This window comes from Heliangelus exortis, chromosome 14 (genome assembly GCF_036169615.1).
Source record: "Heliangelus exortis chromosome 14, bHelExo1.hap1, whole genome shotgun sequence".
Taxonomy (NCBI): Eukaryota; Metazoa; Chordata; class Aves; order Apodiformes; family Trochilidae; genus Heliangelus; species Heliangelus exortis.
Window position 1 is genome coordinate 10,356,810 of NC_092435.1, and position 18,276 is coordinate 10,375,085.

The 18,276-nt window shown below is 38.3% G+C and overlaps 1 protein-coding gene across 6 annotated transcripts in view; it reads right to left on the reverse strand.

The window, feature by feature from the left end:
- The window catches only part of DACH2 (dachshund family transcription factor 2), a 260,918-nt gene that overhangs the window by 60,172 nt on the left and 182,470 nt on the right, over window positions 1-18,276 (reverse strand). For 5 of the 6 annotated variants that reach the window (XM_071757543.1, XM_071757541.1, XM_071757542.1 and 2 more), the window contains exons 4-5: window positions 4,511-4,666; window positions 1,633-1,805 (exon numbers count right to left, since the gene is read on the reverse strand). In XM_071757543.1, coding sequence (XP_071613644.1) covers window positions 1,633-1,805; window positions 4,511-4,666 — 329 coding nt within the window. The remainder of the gene's footprint in view (window positions 1-1,632; window positions 1,806-4,510; window positions 4,667-18,276) is intronic. The other variant, XM_071757545.1, reaches the window with a different exon arrangement.

Below are 18,276 nucleotides of genomic sequence, written 5' to 3' on the forward strand. Positions count from 1 at the left end.
CACTTTGTACCAGGATTTAATCTTATCACCATTCAGAGCCAGCTGATTGTACATAAGGGAAGGAAAGGACAAAAGGAGCTTCACACTGTCTGTAATAAAATTCATCTACAGTTTCAGCACTCAGAACAAATGAGAGAAAGATGCAGCAGCACTTGACAGGTGAGAGTACCACAGCACTGGATGCACACTTTACCTCTGTCACATCACCTACTGGGGGATTTTCCTCTACATCATGGAGAGGAAATAATTCTCACCAGAGTGCTGGTGAGACCTGGGGAGATATTGTGTATCCTCTAGTGCAGGTGTTGGGGAAAAAAATAGCTGTAAATGAGTAACTAGCAACAGCAAGGGCCTGCTAAAGAGCATCTTTAAAGCTAAGAGTGTACAAAACTTGGAGTTTATATTACACAGACCCAGCCTTGTTTACAAATACATAATCTTCATTTTGACATACCAAGAGCATTTAAAATATAATCAAAGCTCATGCAGTCTACATACTGCTACAAATATGTCACTGCTGGACTAAAGTTATGGTTTTTCAAGGGGTCTCTTGACAGTTAAGGAAGAGGTTACTGAGAAACAAATGGAACCTCATTTAATTTCTAACCATTCAGTGACTTGCATTAACTAATGGAGAGTTGGACAGAGATATCAAGTCTCCCCTCCCCAATCAGCAACTACTGAACCACTGACAATAGGAAGTTCCTATGGATCCTAGCCCTAAACAGGTCCCCATCCTCCACATGCACTGATCCTTTATCATTCTACATTTGAAAATTATTTGTCTCAATGTGTGTGGCAGGACTTCAGCTCTCAACACAGGCATTACAATTTCTTAACAACCCTCTTGGAAGAGAGCATCAGAAGCCCTTTGGAAGTATAAACACAATTTTATCCAGCCAGAAGGAAATCTAAGTGTGGCTACCAGAGACTCTATTAACTGAGGTACTTTGGATTTTCTTTGCTATTAACCTCTTCTAGAATTGCAACCCACCAGAGCTCCTGTTATGTCCTACAGCATTTTCTTTTAACATTCAGTTTGACTTTAAACAACATTTTACAACAGCTTTTGAGCTTTAATAGATGCAGCCCTGCTTATTCCCTCAGCCCCTACCATGTTAATATCTGTTTTTAATTACATTACAGCTTTCTAGCTAGAGCAGAGCATCTTCACTTCTTGACTACACTCCTGAGTATTTCCTCAACCTGAAGCACTACCAGGAACTGCAGACCAGGTGTGCCACAGGCAGTGTAAGCTCTTTGCCTCTTAGTTCTCCTTTAGGAATCACAGAAATCACCCTTCCAAGCCCCCAAACCTTAGGGGTTGGAAGGGACCTCAAAAGATCGGCAAGTCCAACCCCCTGCCAGAGCAGGGTCACCTACAGCAGGTCACACAGGAACGTGTCCAGGTGGGTTCTGAATGTCTCCACAACCTCCCTGGGCAACCTGTTCCAGTGCTCTGTCACCTTTAGAGTAGTGAAAAATTTTTCTTTATGTGGCACCTCTTATACTCAAGCTTGTACTCCATGCCCCTTGTCCTGCCATTGGACTTAAGTCACCATAAGTGTTTTCGGTAGCCTCAAAAAGATATTTTATTTTTTTTTTCTCCCAAGTCTTGTAGCTGACTCTTACCTTTATAACAGAGGCCCCTGCCCTGGAAAGCGGGCTGTGCATCTGGGCTGCTGCTGCCATGTTGGCAATGGTGTTGAGGTGGTTCATCTGGTTCATGGCCATGGCGACCGAGGCGGGAGGTAGGCTGACGGGAAGCAGAGGATGGGGCATCATCATAAAGGGCAGGTCTATCCCTGCAAGAGAGCACAGGCAAGTTATCCCTCTCAGTCCCTTAGTTTAGAGTCCAACAACTTAGATTCTTACAGCCTACGTTCAACTGGAACACTCAGTATTGTGATGTGTCAACACGTTTGATGCTACGTAAGGAGTGACTCTTTGTATTCCTGGGAAGGTTGGTGTTAAGGAAAGACACTTAAAGCTGTAAAGTAAAGCAACATCAGCAAAATGAACACACAGCAGTGTGTAAGTTCAGTGAACTCTTCATTGACAAAAATAAAGAGGAATACAAAGCATGCAGATCTGCATGCTTTTCCAATATATCATAGGAATATTTATTAATAGCTTGATCTGATGTTATATTCCTAGCAAGTCCTATATTGCTAGCACACATAAACAGCAATCTGAGATTAGATTTTTATATTAAGGCTGTTTCTGGAATGCAGGAAGCTGTGGGCTGCACTGAATTACCTCTGGTCTGTGACCAGAACATGTATTTGAGAGGTTAAAATTAGTGACAGAGGTTTTAATTCAGAAAAAAAATCATATTAAATTGTCTTCTTCTATGAACATAAAGCAATTTAAGAAGGTGAAAACTTCATTTGGACCAATTTGCAGATCCTGACACTGCCAAAAAGGTGATTCTATTGCTACACCATGAACTGGAGTCTCGTATTTCAATATCTATTTTGGCATGAGTATTACTTGTTGTTTTTAGTAATGACTACAGTGGCAAGCAAAAGCAATACACCAAGTCACTGAAAAAAAAAATGTTTCAAGTTTTTTTGCATTTAAGAGGTCTTTAGCTAGACCACTTGGAGATAGCTGCCTTTGAGCATCCAAAATTATTTTTTCACAAAATCCAGGACTCCTTCTGCCAGAAAACATGTTTCTTTTTTTTTTAAATCAATTTTAGATTAGAAAAACTCAAGAAAAAAAATCAGGTACAACTAGTAAAGAACATAATCATACAGTTAGTCATAACCATATGCTATTCTCCTTAATTATTTCTCAGAGTTTTTTAACTTCTGGCTCTTCCTTCACTACTTTAAATAAGAAGGGCAGTCACCATTTTGGTGTAGGACAGAACCCACGTTAAAAAAACACCACTGACTGATCCAGCTCAAGTTATTTAAATTCAATTTGCCTAAAGCAATACAAAAGCACCACTGAGCCCACCAGGGAAGGCAGCTCTGTGTATATGCTGAGCTCCCACCCCCTCCCCTGTTTAACTTGAGTGTGTGATGCTCAACAACTCTGATGTCTTCTGATTCACTGCAGATTTTGTATGATGAGCCACGCCAATATTAATTATGATGGGTAATAAGCAAAGCCCACAAACATCTCCCTTCCCTTCAAACCACACTAACAATCCCCTTTGGTGCCTACATCCAGCAGCCTTTGTTCCCCTGCACATCTCCCTTAACAGCCCAATAATCTTTCCTCAGACCCTTTAGAGTTCCAAAACTCCCAGACACCATCTGGCCCTCCTGAGTTGTATGTCTACTTAAAGTCCAATTGACATGCAAACTAAATGCAAACCACAAACAGAATTTAACAGCACATCACCAGTTTTAAGACACAATCCGTCAAACATTTCAGAGGGCTATGAAGAAAATATATCCTACACTTGCAAATCTTTGGGCATAATGTCTGACATGCCATAAAACCTTTAATAGCCTATAGGCATTTGCCTACTACAAAAATCTACTGGAAAATATCTTTTAAAGTTTTCTTTAACAGCAAAGAACAGAATATCCCTGTATGTAAAATACTCACAGGTATTGAATTATGCAAGAATATAAAATTAAAGGATAAGTTACGGTGAATTTAAGTCTTATGATCTGTTGATTCTTATCTACTGACAACCCAAAAGGCTCAGGTCCATTCCTTCCCACAAAGAAAGCAGAACCATATTGTAGGAGTCATTTCAATAGCTTTGATTTGCTCAGGTCTGGGGCCCTACATAGGTAGCAAGAAATTATCTGCTACTAAAATTGCGTGAGGAGACAGAAATTAATCCATTAAAACTAACACCAAAAATCAACTTCCAAAACTTTGATGATGAAGAGCTTAAACAAATAACAAAAATTAACTTAGCTCCTCACTAATTTTTAAATATTAATCCTGAACATCTTTAGTGGAATAACTTTTCCTTCCTTCCCTTTTTGGGTGCAAATATGAAGGGAAATTATTTGCCTTCTTCCTCAGGGAAGGAAAAGACATGGGTCTGAAGGGAGTTTTAAGTTTCAAATCCAAACTTGCACTTTATTCCAGTTGCTTTGGTCAGCTGGGTTCAATGGATGACCTGGCAGGTACAAGCCAAAACAAGGCAGAGGGATTGCTTCTGCTTGCTCTCAACTTGCATTTCTTCTGGCTCCAAAATTTTAATTTGATGGTCAGATGGCGAAAATATTACAGCAAAATATTGTATATTATAATATATATTATATACTATAATATATATTATAGCAAAAATTTTAAACAACCTTTTGGTTATTTTCCTCTTTAACCCAGGCCACAAAAATGCCACTTAATGCCTGCCAGTCCCTCAGCCAGCAGTGGGTGAATATTCAAAGAGGGTGGCTTGGCCATGATGCCCAAATGCAGCAGGCAGGGGGAGGGATGAGTCTCCTGTTCCTCCTGTGTCCCCCATCCATCTCCCGGAGCTCGGGCAGGGCTCCATGCAGGGATTTTTGTCCCCTAAGAGCCCAGTACATACTGTTGGTGAGCAGGTGATTCTGCTGGAGAGGACTGAGTGGGTGAGCACTTCCAAGGCTTGACTGCCCTGACAGGGTGGGATGAGCAATGCTGTGCTGAGATCCTGTTGTAATGGGAGACTGAAGCTTCTCTTTATCCCAGGAGGATTCACTCCCACCTGCAAAACAGGATACAAGCAAACCATAAATGGTATCTACTTTTCTAGAAAAGACATTTCACTTGGTTAGCAAGAAGCTAAGACTTTTAGCCATAGGCTAAGGACTTAGCACAGAGGACTTGAAACCTACACCTGAATTAAAAAATAAATAAATTAGTAAGTATGCATCAGGCAAAAATTATGAGATATTCTCAGCCTCACCCACCTTCCTAACATTTGTCCACACAATCACAGAATGTTTAGGTTGGAAGAGAACTCCAAGATCATCCAGTCCAACCTTTGGTTGCTGGAAACAGGAGAAGTTAAGTGGTTCAGGATAATGTCACCCAAGTAAACATCAGGCTGCCTAAAAAAGGCAGAAATGGAACTTCTGAAACACTCGATCCCCATCTCCTGCTGTCACAATTGGGCCACTCAGTCCCCACCAGACACTACCACCAGGTCCTGCAGGTCTCTCACTGCTATTCTTCTTTTCAGAAAGTAGGTTTGCTGCTCACTCCTCCAATGCTTACTAAATTTCTAGCTCAAATTCATGCCTGAAGAAGTTACAATTCGTCCTGCTGCTATCTTATCGTTGAGCTTAAATATCTTTTCCTTCACTGCTGGGTTTGATCCCGGGGGTGCCCTCAGTGAATCCCATCCTTTTGCTCAGTTAAACAAGGCAGGAGTTAGGGTGGGCTTGGAAATCACAAGAGGCAGGAATTTGAAGAGTCACCAGATCTATTATGCACAGGAATTTCCATCTCCAACAAAAGCACAGCCAAGCAAACTAAACACTCAGGTTTGATCTGGAGTAGCATCTGAGGAGAAGGTCAGTGAATTCTGAAATACACCTGGCCCACAAAACAAACCTCCCTAAAAAAGTTACACTGAACAATTCTACAGCAGAGAAGTATTTTAAGCCCCTCCCTTCTTGGGTATGCCCCACGATTTCAATTAGAGTATAGATTGTTATTAAAATGGGTAACTGCAGTATTGACATTGCTCTGAATTTATGAACAAGAAGTTCAATTAGAATAAGTAAATAGATTGCTGTGACTCAGCAGAGAGAGGCAGCAAACAAAGCACATTGTAATTGAATAAGAAAGTAACAGAAAAATTCCATTCTATATGACAACACTTAGCTAATAAACATGATTAATACAGTTAAATGAAAAAGTTTGAAAGATCAATGATTGAGAAAAAAGGAAATCACTCCATCATTTTAGCACTATGTCTAAGAATGAAATACCTTCCTATAAAAGATTTGCAATTTGTAAAATGATGAGTAATACATTGACAAAGAAAGATACACTAAATTATGCCATGTGCTATAATGTAACATGGCATAGTGCTGTAATTAGAAGAGCTGCTACAGTTAGGGCTGTGTCAGCATCTTGGTTACTCAATATACTCTGTATCAGCTTCTCAAATAACACTGGACTGGTACTTACTACAGAACTTGTTCATTTCCACTACTGTGAAACAGAGCTGGTATTATCTGCTAAAGTATTTCTCAAGTTAAATGTCTAATTTAAAAATCATTTGCTCAGGAAATGCTCAGCATTTGATTTTACCAAGTGAGCTTTTTTTTTTTTTCCTCTAGAGGCTTTCCCAGTAAATTTTTTATTTGCACTTTGTTCTTCCTCAAAAACACATATGATATGTACCTTAGCTGATTATTTTTTTTTTTCTTGGAAATAGATTTTGTAGACATAACTTCATCTATCTGGACAGTGGCCACAAAAACTGTGCAGAAGAGAGTTTTACAGAGACTTTTGAATGAAAAAAGAAAACAACAAAAAAAACCTGCACCAAAAAGCCTCCCTCCATCCATTTGTTTTTCCTCCAGTACTTCCAAACCCAGGCCCTGATTGTCCAAACTCCTAGCTCATGGACTTATTTCTGGAAGTTTCTCTTGTGTTTCCAAAGCCTGATGCCTCTATCCACTACCCTTCCGTGGCCCTGAAGCTGCAGTGTCAGTGTCCCAGCAGCTTTCCAGCTGTTGCACATTCCATAGGACAGGAAAATTCCTCTTTTGGAATACTCTGCAACCAAGTGACTTTCTTAAGGAAATACAGGAAACCTGCAATGAAACATGAAACTGAATTCAAATTATATCCTACAGTCCAAATCACTGGACCAGTTTTCCTTACAGATGGGGACAATAATAACTTTTTTCTCTGCAAATTCCTCTTGTAAATCTGCTCCAGTATTCAGTGCCAGCAACACAAGAATAAATTGCAATACACTTATCTCTACAGCCCATTCCTCTGTTCTTATATTCCCTATCTCTTCTCCTTACAGAAAGGAGAAAAAAAAAATACTGCTGAGCTATGAAGTGTAATAAAAGTGTATCTTAAATGAAATGTATCCTGTAGTCTGCAGTACACCCCACAGATAACAGCTTCATCACTTCATCTGCACTGCACACACTCTGCATAGAGCAGCAAGGCTCTTAAAAAGAAAATAGTAACTAAAACTACTTCTTTTCTACAACTGCTCATTTGTGAAGTGTTTTATTGTCTCCGAGTGATGAGGGGGAAAGCTGAGGTGCAGAATTATGAAGCAACTTTCTCTGTGTCACCTGGTAACTCATGGGGAAACTGGAAGTCAGGTCCAAAAACCTTATTCCTATGCCCTGTCCCACAGACACTTCCCATTCTAACCACAGTCCCATTGCACAACTTAAAAAATTATTGCTTTTAAAAGAAAACTTGCATCATTCCCTGCAGTACCTATTAACATTCAGTATGAAAAAAAAATATATAAATTACCAGATATCCATTCACACTGTAAACCAAATATGTAAGACACAAACCTGTGGTAATATATTCAGTCCTTCTACTGTCTTTGCAACTTTAACAAAGTGTATTTATTTTGGATCATGCACATTTTCTTAGTAACACTCTCCACCATGTTGTATCAGCAAATACATATTTGACATACATATATATATCTATATAACAATGCACATTTTCAAATTATTTGTTACCCTAACAATCAGAAGGGAAAAACCTCTATAAAAAGTAAGCCCTCCTTGATGCTACAAACTTAGGTTTAGCCCCAATTTTTCAGGAGATTTCTGTTAATTGTCATTTTTGTCCAAACAGGTGTCATCAATAAAGCAAAGATATCTTGCTTGGACTCTAAACCCTTTCTTTGGTATAATGAGCTTAGATGTCAAACTAAAACTTAATGATACAAATCACAAGATGCACCACAGATAAACATATTTATGGGAGTAAATTTTTGGTCTCTTTATATTTAAAGGTTTGGTCTTTAAAGAAATTTACATTAGGAAACAAAATAATAATTCTTGTCCGTTCTAAGCTACTGAAAGCTCTCATTCCAAGATAAAAATTTTTATGTGACCCATACTACTGCATATAGAGAGATGGATTTCAAGTAAATTCTTTTGTGTATACATCAAAGAAATTGGCAAAAAAATATATGAAAAAAGAAACCAAACAGACAACACTGTGAGGAAAATAAAACAACAGAAACCAGCAATGGGACTTCCTTTACCTCTTGTAAGTGAAGTAAATAGAGCTTTTTATTTAGTTTGAACGAGAAAGAATATTTAATTTTAAAATATCATAACTGGATTCTTAAGTGTCATAGGAATATTATTAGAGTACTCAGAAGTCTGTTGATTTGTCAAAAATGCCAATACATAAAGCTTTACCAAAAGCCTTATGTTTAATGCTATTACCCACTACCCACATGACCTTCTCTCCAACAGATAAAATTAAAGGACAAAAAGGTAATTTTTCCTTATCTTGTTTGCATTCAAGTCGATCTTGTCCCAGAACAGATTGTACTCAGCATTAAAAAAGGGCAAGACAGACAAGAATCTTCATCTTCCCAACTCCTGATGCTTGTCAGGAGCAAGCACAGACTCTGTGGTTTGCTTAATACATATCCACACCGAAGTGGGAAGAAAAAGGCTGGAAGATGAGCTGGGCACCAGTCCTGAGAGAATGCTGAGTGCATGGGCAGAGACAGGATAAAAAAAGGGGTGAGCTGCTCCCAGCATCCAAACCCAGGCATGCAGAACCCTGGGGCTGTGGATCTGCTGCCAGATCTGCAGCTGGATGCACAACATGGAGGGGAAACATCAAAATTTCAATTATCTGCACTGGATACACAACTCTAGCACCTGTTTCATGGACACCACATGGGTTTGGGGAGAGAAGGAGTTATTTCTGATGTACCTCGAAATCCAAGCCTGGCATTTGCTGGTCTCAGCAGGTTATTTGAGAGAACTTCTCAGTCACTGAGACTTCTTCCACTTCTGTTCAACTCAGCAAAACTGATGTAACAAACCTCAGCCCTTTCACTTCTTAATGACTTCTAAGAGCCCCAGAGCCACTGCTGGGGCATTCACTCAGGGCTGGGACCAAGTGCTCTGCTTAAGCTGCATTTTGTTTAGTGGAAGGAAATGCTTTTACACTGCTTCTCACCCATCTTTGATTTCACTGATTTTGTAAGATAACTCTTAAAGCTAAATGCTTTCCAGCAGCAAACCTTGCTGTGCATTTGTGTTCTTCCAAACAAAAACCAGAGGACTTTTTTTTTTTTCCTTTAGGTGAAGATGTACTTGTGAAGATTAAATTAGTGTCTTGTTTTTAGGTATTGAAAGATCTCCAGAAAGTAATCAAAGTTCAATTTGGTGACAGTTTCTTTTCATTTGGTTTCAAATTCATTTTAGCAGCCATAAAACTGTCTGGTCTAGCTAAATGAAATCCATTCAGTCAGAGGTACCTTTGAATTGAACAACCACACTGTTTCAATCTATGTCTGTCATTTTATTTTTTGTTGTGATACATTTCTGAAAAATTGCACTCAAATTGTTAAAAGCAATACCATCTTCACTGTCCAATTTTGTTCTAAAATTATTTTTAAACACATTTTTCATGTTGCTGGGGATATTAAGCATAACATCAGTTGCAAAAAAAATAAATTAAAAAAAAAGTATTGTGTATTGCTATTCCAGCACTGATCATTTTATAGTATTTATCACCTCTAACTTCTTCTATAACTGTCCAGCACACACACCTTTTAAATTTATTGGCTTATCCAGGACCCAGTAGCCCTAAACCAACAAGGGCCTCTTTGCCAGCATTCCTGCCCCCAGTGATTTCAGGTGTGTCAGACTATTTGGTTCTTACCAATATACTACTCACACCTACAATATTGTAGGAAACAGTCATTTTTTTTGGCCTACACAGAATATCCCCTGCTGAAGACCTTCCAGCCTTCAGCTCTATCAACTCTGTTCGTGGAATCAGCATTTGAACATCTCAGGAAGAGATTAGGTAGAAAATAAAACAAATTATTGTTATACTGGACTCTTTCCAATAAGGATAGGAAGATACCCTCCAGGACATATTCCTAGTCAGCTGTCACTTTCCTGTCAGAAAAATATACAGCTGTTCTGGGTCAGGATTACAACTCATTTAACCCCAAATTCTGTCCCTCATATTGGCAGTAGATGATGACCAGGCACACATGGACTCACTTTCTCTCATCCCTTATTTCTTCCAATTTTTTTTTTTTTTTACTTTAAAAGGGAAAGGAGATTGTGAATCAGCCCCTGGAAGTGTGACACCCATCTACAAATCTAACTGGAGGATCTGCAATACAGTTAAAGTTTTAATGCCTTGGTTTAGCTGTGTGCATTCAGCTCTAGCAACTTCTGGATTGTGCCCTACAAGAAAGCCAGAAAAGTGTGCAGGGCAAGATATTAAAACTCAAGAAATCCAGTGATGGCTTTACTGGGCTACTTCCAAAAACTTATCAAGTGGTTCAGCAGATGTAATTACTGCTTAGCCCTGCCAAAGCTTTGAAATGTGCCCATTAATTCAGCAATTCCCAATCTGTCCATCAGTCAGTCATACTTAAAAAATATGTCTGTCACAACTTAGGTGAAGTAATCTGTTGATAATTATACAATAAGAAGGCATCTGAAATCTGAATATAATTTCTAAACTTTTTGAAAACTCTTAATGACAGCAAAATCAAAGTTTATTTCACAGCGAACCGGATACCAAAGATAACTGGGAATATGTCAGAATATTTCATGCCAATTTAATTAAGAACTGATAATTCCAAGATACTTTTATAGGAGACAGAAGCAGAGACATAATATTTATCTAGGTACCTAGCTATCCCTCACAAGTCAATTGCTTCCTTTAAAATGAACAAGGAAAAAGAAATAAGGTGATAAATACAAATGTGTTCTAAAGTTCCCTAATTATGACTGATGATCAGTGCTAAGCAGACCACCAGATAAATCTCCTTACTGTCAGCTACCTTGACCTGCCAGTTAACCAGGGGATACTGAAAGGGGTGGGGAAAAGCCTGTGATCTTCAGATCAAAAAGTAGATCTCTGTGGCTACCTAAATGGAAATTAGTAATGATATTTCAGAAGAGGACAATATAACTGAAGAAGTAACAGCTCCCAGAACAACTGCATACAAACAGCTACAGTCCACCTTGCCTGATACCTTGTCTCCAACAAGGAACCAAAATCTTTATTTTGTAAAAAGCTGAATACAGAGAAAACTCCACCATGACCATTTTGTAGAATACACTCCAACAACTTATGTATTTGGAACTTCCAGAAACAGAGGTATTTTTTCGTTGAATTTGCTAACCTTCAGTAGATTTTTTTTCTTCCATTAAATTAAGCAAATACCAGTATTTTGCATCTCCAATATCCTGTAAGGCAGAAGGTCCCCAGCTTGGCCATGCGTTGGATGAAAAGTTTCCTCTGACATCTTCTTGTAATTAATAAGTAACAAATCTCTAATTCAGTTTCTTCTATATAATCTGTTGTATTACTCTTGGAATTAAGGAATTTAGATTTTAAATCTAAGCTTTCTTCTGGATCCATGTCAATGTGAAAGCAGATGCCATCCCTTTCCTAAGAGCTGATAAATGATCTCTGACACTCCAGGTACTGTTGTAGGAATCTCAGCCAAGTTTGAGCTTGTATGTCCTTGGCATTCTTATTAGAAAGTTGGGTCACAGAGACCCCTACAGCTTCCAGAGTGTGCTTTTCACAAAAGAAGGCTTAAAAAAATCTGCACAGATCAGTATTTCCACAGACACGATGTTGGTGAACTCCATAGAGAGGACGACCTTTAATTGTTCAATATAATTTTGAAATGTAAGCACAGGATTATGGTTCCACTCTTGCACAACTCATCTGCTCCCTTCTGCACTGAAAATGCTTACTGCAAACATTCTTAGAAATAAATGTGTGACTACATCACTGTTTATTTACCTATGCAAATATAACAATACTGTACTAGAACATGAAATATCTTCTGGTTTAGGACCATCAAAAACAAAAAAACCCAAAAACAAACAAAACAAAAACAAAAAACAAAAACAAAACAAAAACAAAAAACCAAAACGAAAAAAACCCCAAAAAACTAAACAAAAAAACCAAAACCCCCCCCCCAAAAAAAAACCAACCTATTTTCTCCTGCAGGACCAAAGTCTGTCTTCAGACAAACACGGATTTCACAGAAAGAAATAAGGTCAAAATTTTGGTCTGTTCTGCTCTTATTACTGTTGATGATGCAGAAGCCAGAAATAAAACAGCTTAACTTTCAGATCTTGAGCACAGTTTGTAGGGCTGGCTGCCAGAAGGGATAAAACATCCATCCTTCTAAACCCAACAACCACAGCCAGCAAGTGAGGAATCAGGATTCAGATCCCAGAGATGCCAATCCCTGACACCTTCACCCACCCCAAACCAAGAGTTCTTTGATCCGTTTTATTTTTTAATTGCTTAATGTTTGCCTGTATTTAAGAATTCACTGAAACAATCACTGAGATCCATGAACTGTAGAATTTAGCTGTGCCTGTAAGCAGCCAGATCATGTAGTCTGATTTTGAGAGGCTTTGAGAACATTTTGACATCTCCAGCAGACAGGTATGCTATGGTGTGAACATTCCATTTAGCAGTCGCTATTTCTTTGAAATAACTCTTCAAATTACAGATTGCAATCTCCCAAGTTAATTTTTAGTGATATAACTGAATCGTGTCTTTATAATATCTTCAAAAATCCCTCGTATTAAAATAAGTCTGTAATATAAAATGTGGCTTGAAGGAATGAAACAGAGTGTGTGCAACTCAGATACACATTTGGACAATCTTCCAAACCCCTGCCAGCATCTACAGAGCTCAGTGACACCTGAGAGTTTACCAGGGAACAAGAGGCTGCAAAAGGGATGCTCAACTTCCTTTCAAACTGAAGCTGAACAACCCCAGCAGCTCTCCAGGGAGATTTACTGCCCCAAGCCCCACTTGCCATGGAGGGTCAGCAAGTGCAGACACTTGCACAGTTCCAACAAGTTGTGTCAGTGAGAGGAACACTAGCAAGGCATCACTAACTGAAGATTCACCATTTTTAAGTCTGGCATTTGATTCCTTGCACCAAGTTATCACTGACTTCCAAAAAATGCAGAACGGTGCCAAAACCTGCAGGGCCCGTGCAGAAACCCAATTCACATCAAAGGTCAACATTGAAATCCACCTTGTTTCATTTAATGTCAGCCTAAAAATAACATGCAAACAAATCCTGAATGACATGAGCAGCCAACTTGTTATTTCCTTCAAAAATCTCTTCCATTTTTGCCCCTAGTAGTAAATGAATATATAGGGACCACAGCACTTGGACATCTCAGACACTCAGCCCAGCTTTGACTTTCAGAATTTCTTTCAGCAAACTGAGCCATTAGGTGCTCTGACCTCATCTCTAGCACAATTTCCTCACTGAGCATCACTGGGAGCTCTGCATTAACCTCTTGATGGAGCAGAATCAACCCCCTAGAAAAGACGAAGAGTGCCACAATATCTATTAGAGAGCACACACCCTAAACTTCTTATTGTGTAAAGGATATTCTAGGTCTTCAAATTAATATATTTTGAGGTATACAAAATCATAAATTGCAACTACCATTAGAAAACCAGTGACAAAGGGTTAGTATTAATCCCAGATAAAATGAAAATATTTCTTAAGAAGAAAAAGAGAAAGGCTCCAGCAACAAAATGCAACAGCACAGTGCCAAGCTGAACTTAACTAAGCTTAAGGTTTTGGCCAGGATTCATTTCTGCTTGTGGTATAAGTATGCACCACCTTGATTATCATTTAAAAAAATATTGACAGCTTGCCTTCTCATACCAATGCCTGGTAACAAATTCCAAATGTTTTGTCACATTTCTTGTGAGCAATGCCATCTGCCAGAGGTGGCATTTCATGGCTGTTTACCCTGACTCCCTCCAAGAATTCATCTGCCACTATCTAATGCAGCCTGAATAAAGGGGATTAAGACTCTGATGCAACAGAGACTATTGATAATTTGGTATAATTGGGAAGAAATGAAGATAAATGAGGTTGAGGATGGAGAGGCAATTAGTTGAGCTGCCTGTACAGCTGTGTTCTCGGCCTGGCTCCCCTGGCCTTTTCTTTGGTGAGGTATGTGCAAATTAAACATAATGACAAATACACTCTTCCCAAAGCTCTTTAGCTGGGGCAGCTTGGAGATAGGGTTTTCACTTCTGAGATTCTAGGCAGAAAAAAAAAGAAAAAAGAAAAAAAGAAAAAGATAAAAAAAAAAGGAAAGAAAAAAAGAAAAAAACATGTCTGCCCTTTGGAAACACAGCTCTAGGTTTGGCAGTGGGATGGAGCACTGGGAGTTTGCCCAAAGGGATGAAGGCTTCTGCCTCCCTCTCACTGCTCCCAGCACATCTCTGATGGGGACAGTTGGAGTCTCATTGTGCAAATTTTTTCTACCCCTGTAATTTTCCAAACCACAAGCCCAGAGCCCCATTCCCCTGAAATAAAGGTTCTTTAAAGTCTACCCCACATCTTTTTCAGCTGGACCTCCATTTTTTGAATTGTGGTGGCTTTTAAAAATACTGGTCCAAAAAGCTTGAGGGAAATGTCAACAATACATGTTTTACCCTACAGAACATCATACAAGTAATAAGGTTTTTACTCATAAATATAATAAGAAAGGTAGCAATATATTAGATCTAAGATGTATTCAATCAAGCTTGAATGCTTTCACAGGTATTTAAACCCAAAGTGAACATGGTCAGACCACAAAACCCAAATGAGAAAGCAGAAACCTGCAGTCTCATTTGGAGCTCTTCTTTCAAATATGTTGAGATATGTTCATACGTCTAAAAATGTGCACATACATAGTGTAATTGAAACTTAAAAAATAAGTATTTGCCAGAAGAAAAGCCACTCTGTGTTCCACCCAGGTTTCTAACATAGTTTTTCATAAATACCAAGTAACATAAGATCCCTTTTAGAAAGAAAACTAATATTTACAGAGGCAGTTTGGCTTAGAGACACGTCTGCCTAACTACCCAGCACATGTGAATTTTCTGCTTTCAGATACAGGTTGTAACTGAATAAGGTCTTAGATGAAAGAGTTCAAGAATTGCACTTTCTCCTGCCTCAAGATGGTCTTCAGCTATCTAAACAAAAAAAATAGTAAGTGTCCATTACAGATTACTTTATAAATGCTACTTAGAAAAAGACAAAGCTCCTGTACATAAAAAAGATTTGGGTAAATTTAGGAATAAAAAATGTTAAATATCTTAAAAGATTAAAAAAAAAAAATTCAATGGACTTACTTTGTGATGAGAATTTTCAACATAGTTGAAAACAAAGTAAAGGAATAAATAATAAAACAGGAGCACATGAAAAAATTTACACTGGCATGAACAGGCCAAGGAGCTGAAAATGGGACATTGTCTTTCACCTTCATCTTGCTTTGTTTTCCCACTTCCACATTAATGCATTTGTCAAAGTCCCTTTTCTTTTTCCTCTATTACACACAGCCCTTCCTCAGAGGTGGGTGCTAATTCTCCTGACATCAAAATTTCATCCCCAAACCATAAAATGTGACAGACTCAAGATGAGTGCAAGGAATTAAGTTGTTCTTAAGAAAATAAATTGGGGTTTTTTAAGAGAATTTCTTTTCAAATGCCTCTCTGATGACAGCTGCACTATGAGGCTAAACATGGTCTGCTCTGCCTCTTCTGAAACTCAGCCACATCCAAGTTGAGTATAAAGGTAAGTATTCAATAGCTTTAATTTTTCCTTTTTCCTACTTATTTGTACTCTGCTCATCTTCATATTTTATAAGGGTACCAGCAGAATTTTTATAAGATTTCTAAAGCTAAAAGAATAATATTGTTACAAAGGTAACTTATATCTCAATTCAACTGCAATTAGTATCTTACTTAGCTAACTAAAATATTATCACAAACATGAATCTGCCACACTTCAGATAAGCTTTTTAAAACAGGTGTTGCAATGATACACATCTGAAAACTGAACAACAGGAAATATCTGGCAATTCTATTAAAGGGACTAAAAACCATAGGAAGTTCCTAATGGAAAAAAATATTTCTCTGAATAAATGCTACCTGAACCTATAAAGTTGATCTGTAATTCGTGGCTTACTATGGTATTTGCAACAAAGAGCAAACACAAACTGTAAGTGATGATCCAGGGGAAAAGCCACCAATTCCATGATATTCAGAGCTCCCTGGTATGTGCTGAGAGCAACAATATCAAGAGGTTCCTCTCCCCAGCACTGCTGGTGTCAAGGTTAATGAGCTAAAACTTGTTAAATTGATATTACCAAACTAATGACATTTTTATAGTATACTGCATGGATTTTAACAGACAGGCTAATGTAGAATCCTGCTAGCCCTAATTGAATCAGAAGTTATTGCATGTGTACAAGGAAGACAACTCATCATGGAGAGGCTCTGAACTGTCTGTCTATGCCAGGAGCTCATGGGCTGCCTTGGGTATGCTTCCAATCCCAAATTCAGCCCCCGAAATTCAGCCCAAGTTCAGCTGCAAACATACAGAGGGAAAGAGAATATTTTCATCTGCACAGATTGCCTAACAGCTTCCAGGAACCCTTGAAAAATCATTCACCTTGCTCCTCACAAGTTCCCAATTCACACTCTGAAGCAGGAAAAAAAGACACAAAACTACAGAGCCTCAGCTTGGGATGACTGAGCTGCTTTTGGACCCCAGCTTTTGGATGACTGCTTTGCCCACCAGCAGAAGGAATGGGAACTGCCTTGTTCCCAGCTCACTGGGACCCAGCTACCATCAACCTCAGGAGAGTAAAGCAACATTCACTTTCTGCTGAGTTTTTCCATCAATATCCTTCCCTTACTGAGGAGCAGGGAACCTACAGCTTTTCACCTGTCGCAAAAAAAAAAAAATAAATTATGCTGCACGTTGGAAGAGCTCCTGTCACCAAGAGAATTTTCTAAATTACCAGTGTTGTAAATGGGAGGATACTGAAAATACAAATATTGTTGAAAAGTAAAGAAATCCCCTTCAAAGCAAATTCCAGGATAAATCTGTAAAAAGTAGGTTACAGCAGAATAGATCTCCAAATTCAAACTCTTACACTTAAACAGTTTAAATAACCTGAACATTATTTAAAAATATTTTTACGTCGACTACACCACACTTGAAGTCAGAGTGGAATTAAACGCCTGGAACCTACAACCAAAATAGATGCACAAATAGCAGGGGGAAAAAAAAGGAGGATATTTAATGAATCATATTACAAGAGAAGGAACGTATGAAAAATAAATGGCATTTGAAGATGATTAAATTTTGAAGGTGAGATATTGTGTAACTGCACCAACCATTTATTTCAGTGCCATAACTGCATCTAATAAATAAGCCCCCTTTTTTTTTAAAATCCAACCTGAAGAAAATTCACTGCTATCTGATGACTTGGATTTTCCATTTATGTAAAACCAGGGCAGGGTTTGGGCTGTAATTATTCAAGGCATTTTCAAAGAAAGAAGAGCTGTTAGTGGGATTGAAAATGAGTATCAGACTCTAGCAATAGGACAATGCAAATATTTCTTCCACAGAGAGAATCACAGGGTTGAAATTCAGAGAGGCTCATTAGAGATTATCCTCTTAAATATCAGATACCTACAAGTTTCACACAAGTGCCCTTCTGTTTAGATAATATTTTTCTATTAAAGTTCAATCTCTCACTAACACAGAAATGTTATTTAACATACACTACATACCCAGATATATTTGGTATTTATAAAAAAAGGAAATTACAAATCTTGCTCTCGCTACCAATTCTAGTGTTTTCTAAAGCTCTTTTCCTCCCTGGTGGATTTTACAGAGCAAGGAAATAAAGTCAGATTTAACATCTAAAAAATACCTACTTTATCAAAATCAATAAAATGCAAGAGGTGTGGCAAGTGAAGGGGAATTGTTCTCAAGGATCAAACGCCAAAATTCCCCTTCTATCAAACTCCTAGAGACAGTCGATCAGGAAACTGATCCATAGCAACCTGTCATCACTTTTTCCTACTACCTTTTGTTTTTTGTTTTTTTTTCCTGAGAGAATAAATCACAATCTAACACTTTTTTAGCTTATATCAATTTTCTTACAGAAAAAAGGGAACACCCAGCCTCCTGTGTCCCATGATGTCAGAAATGCAATATACACCTCTCCTGGAGATGTGCTGGTCCCAGAGTTTCAGTTCTCTCCATCCTTGCAGTAGCCTGAGCAACTTTTCAAAAAA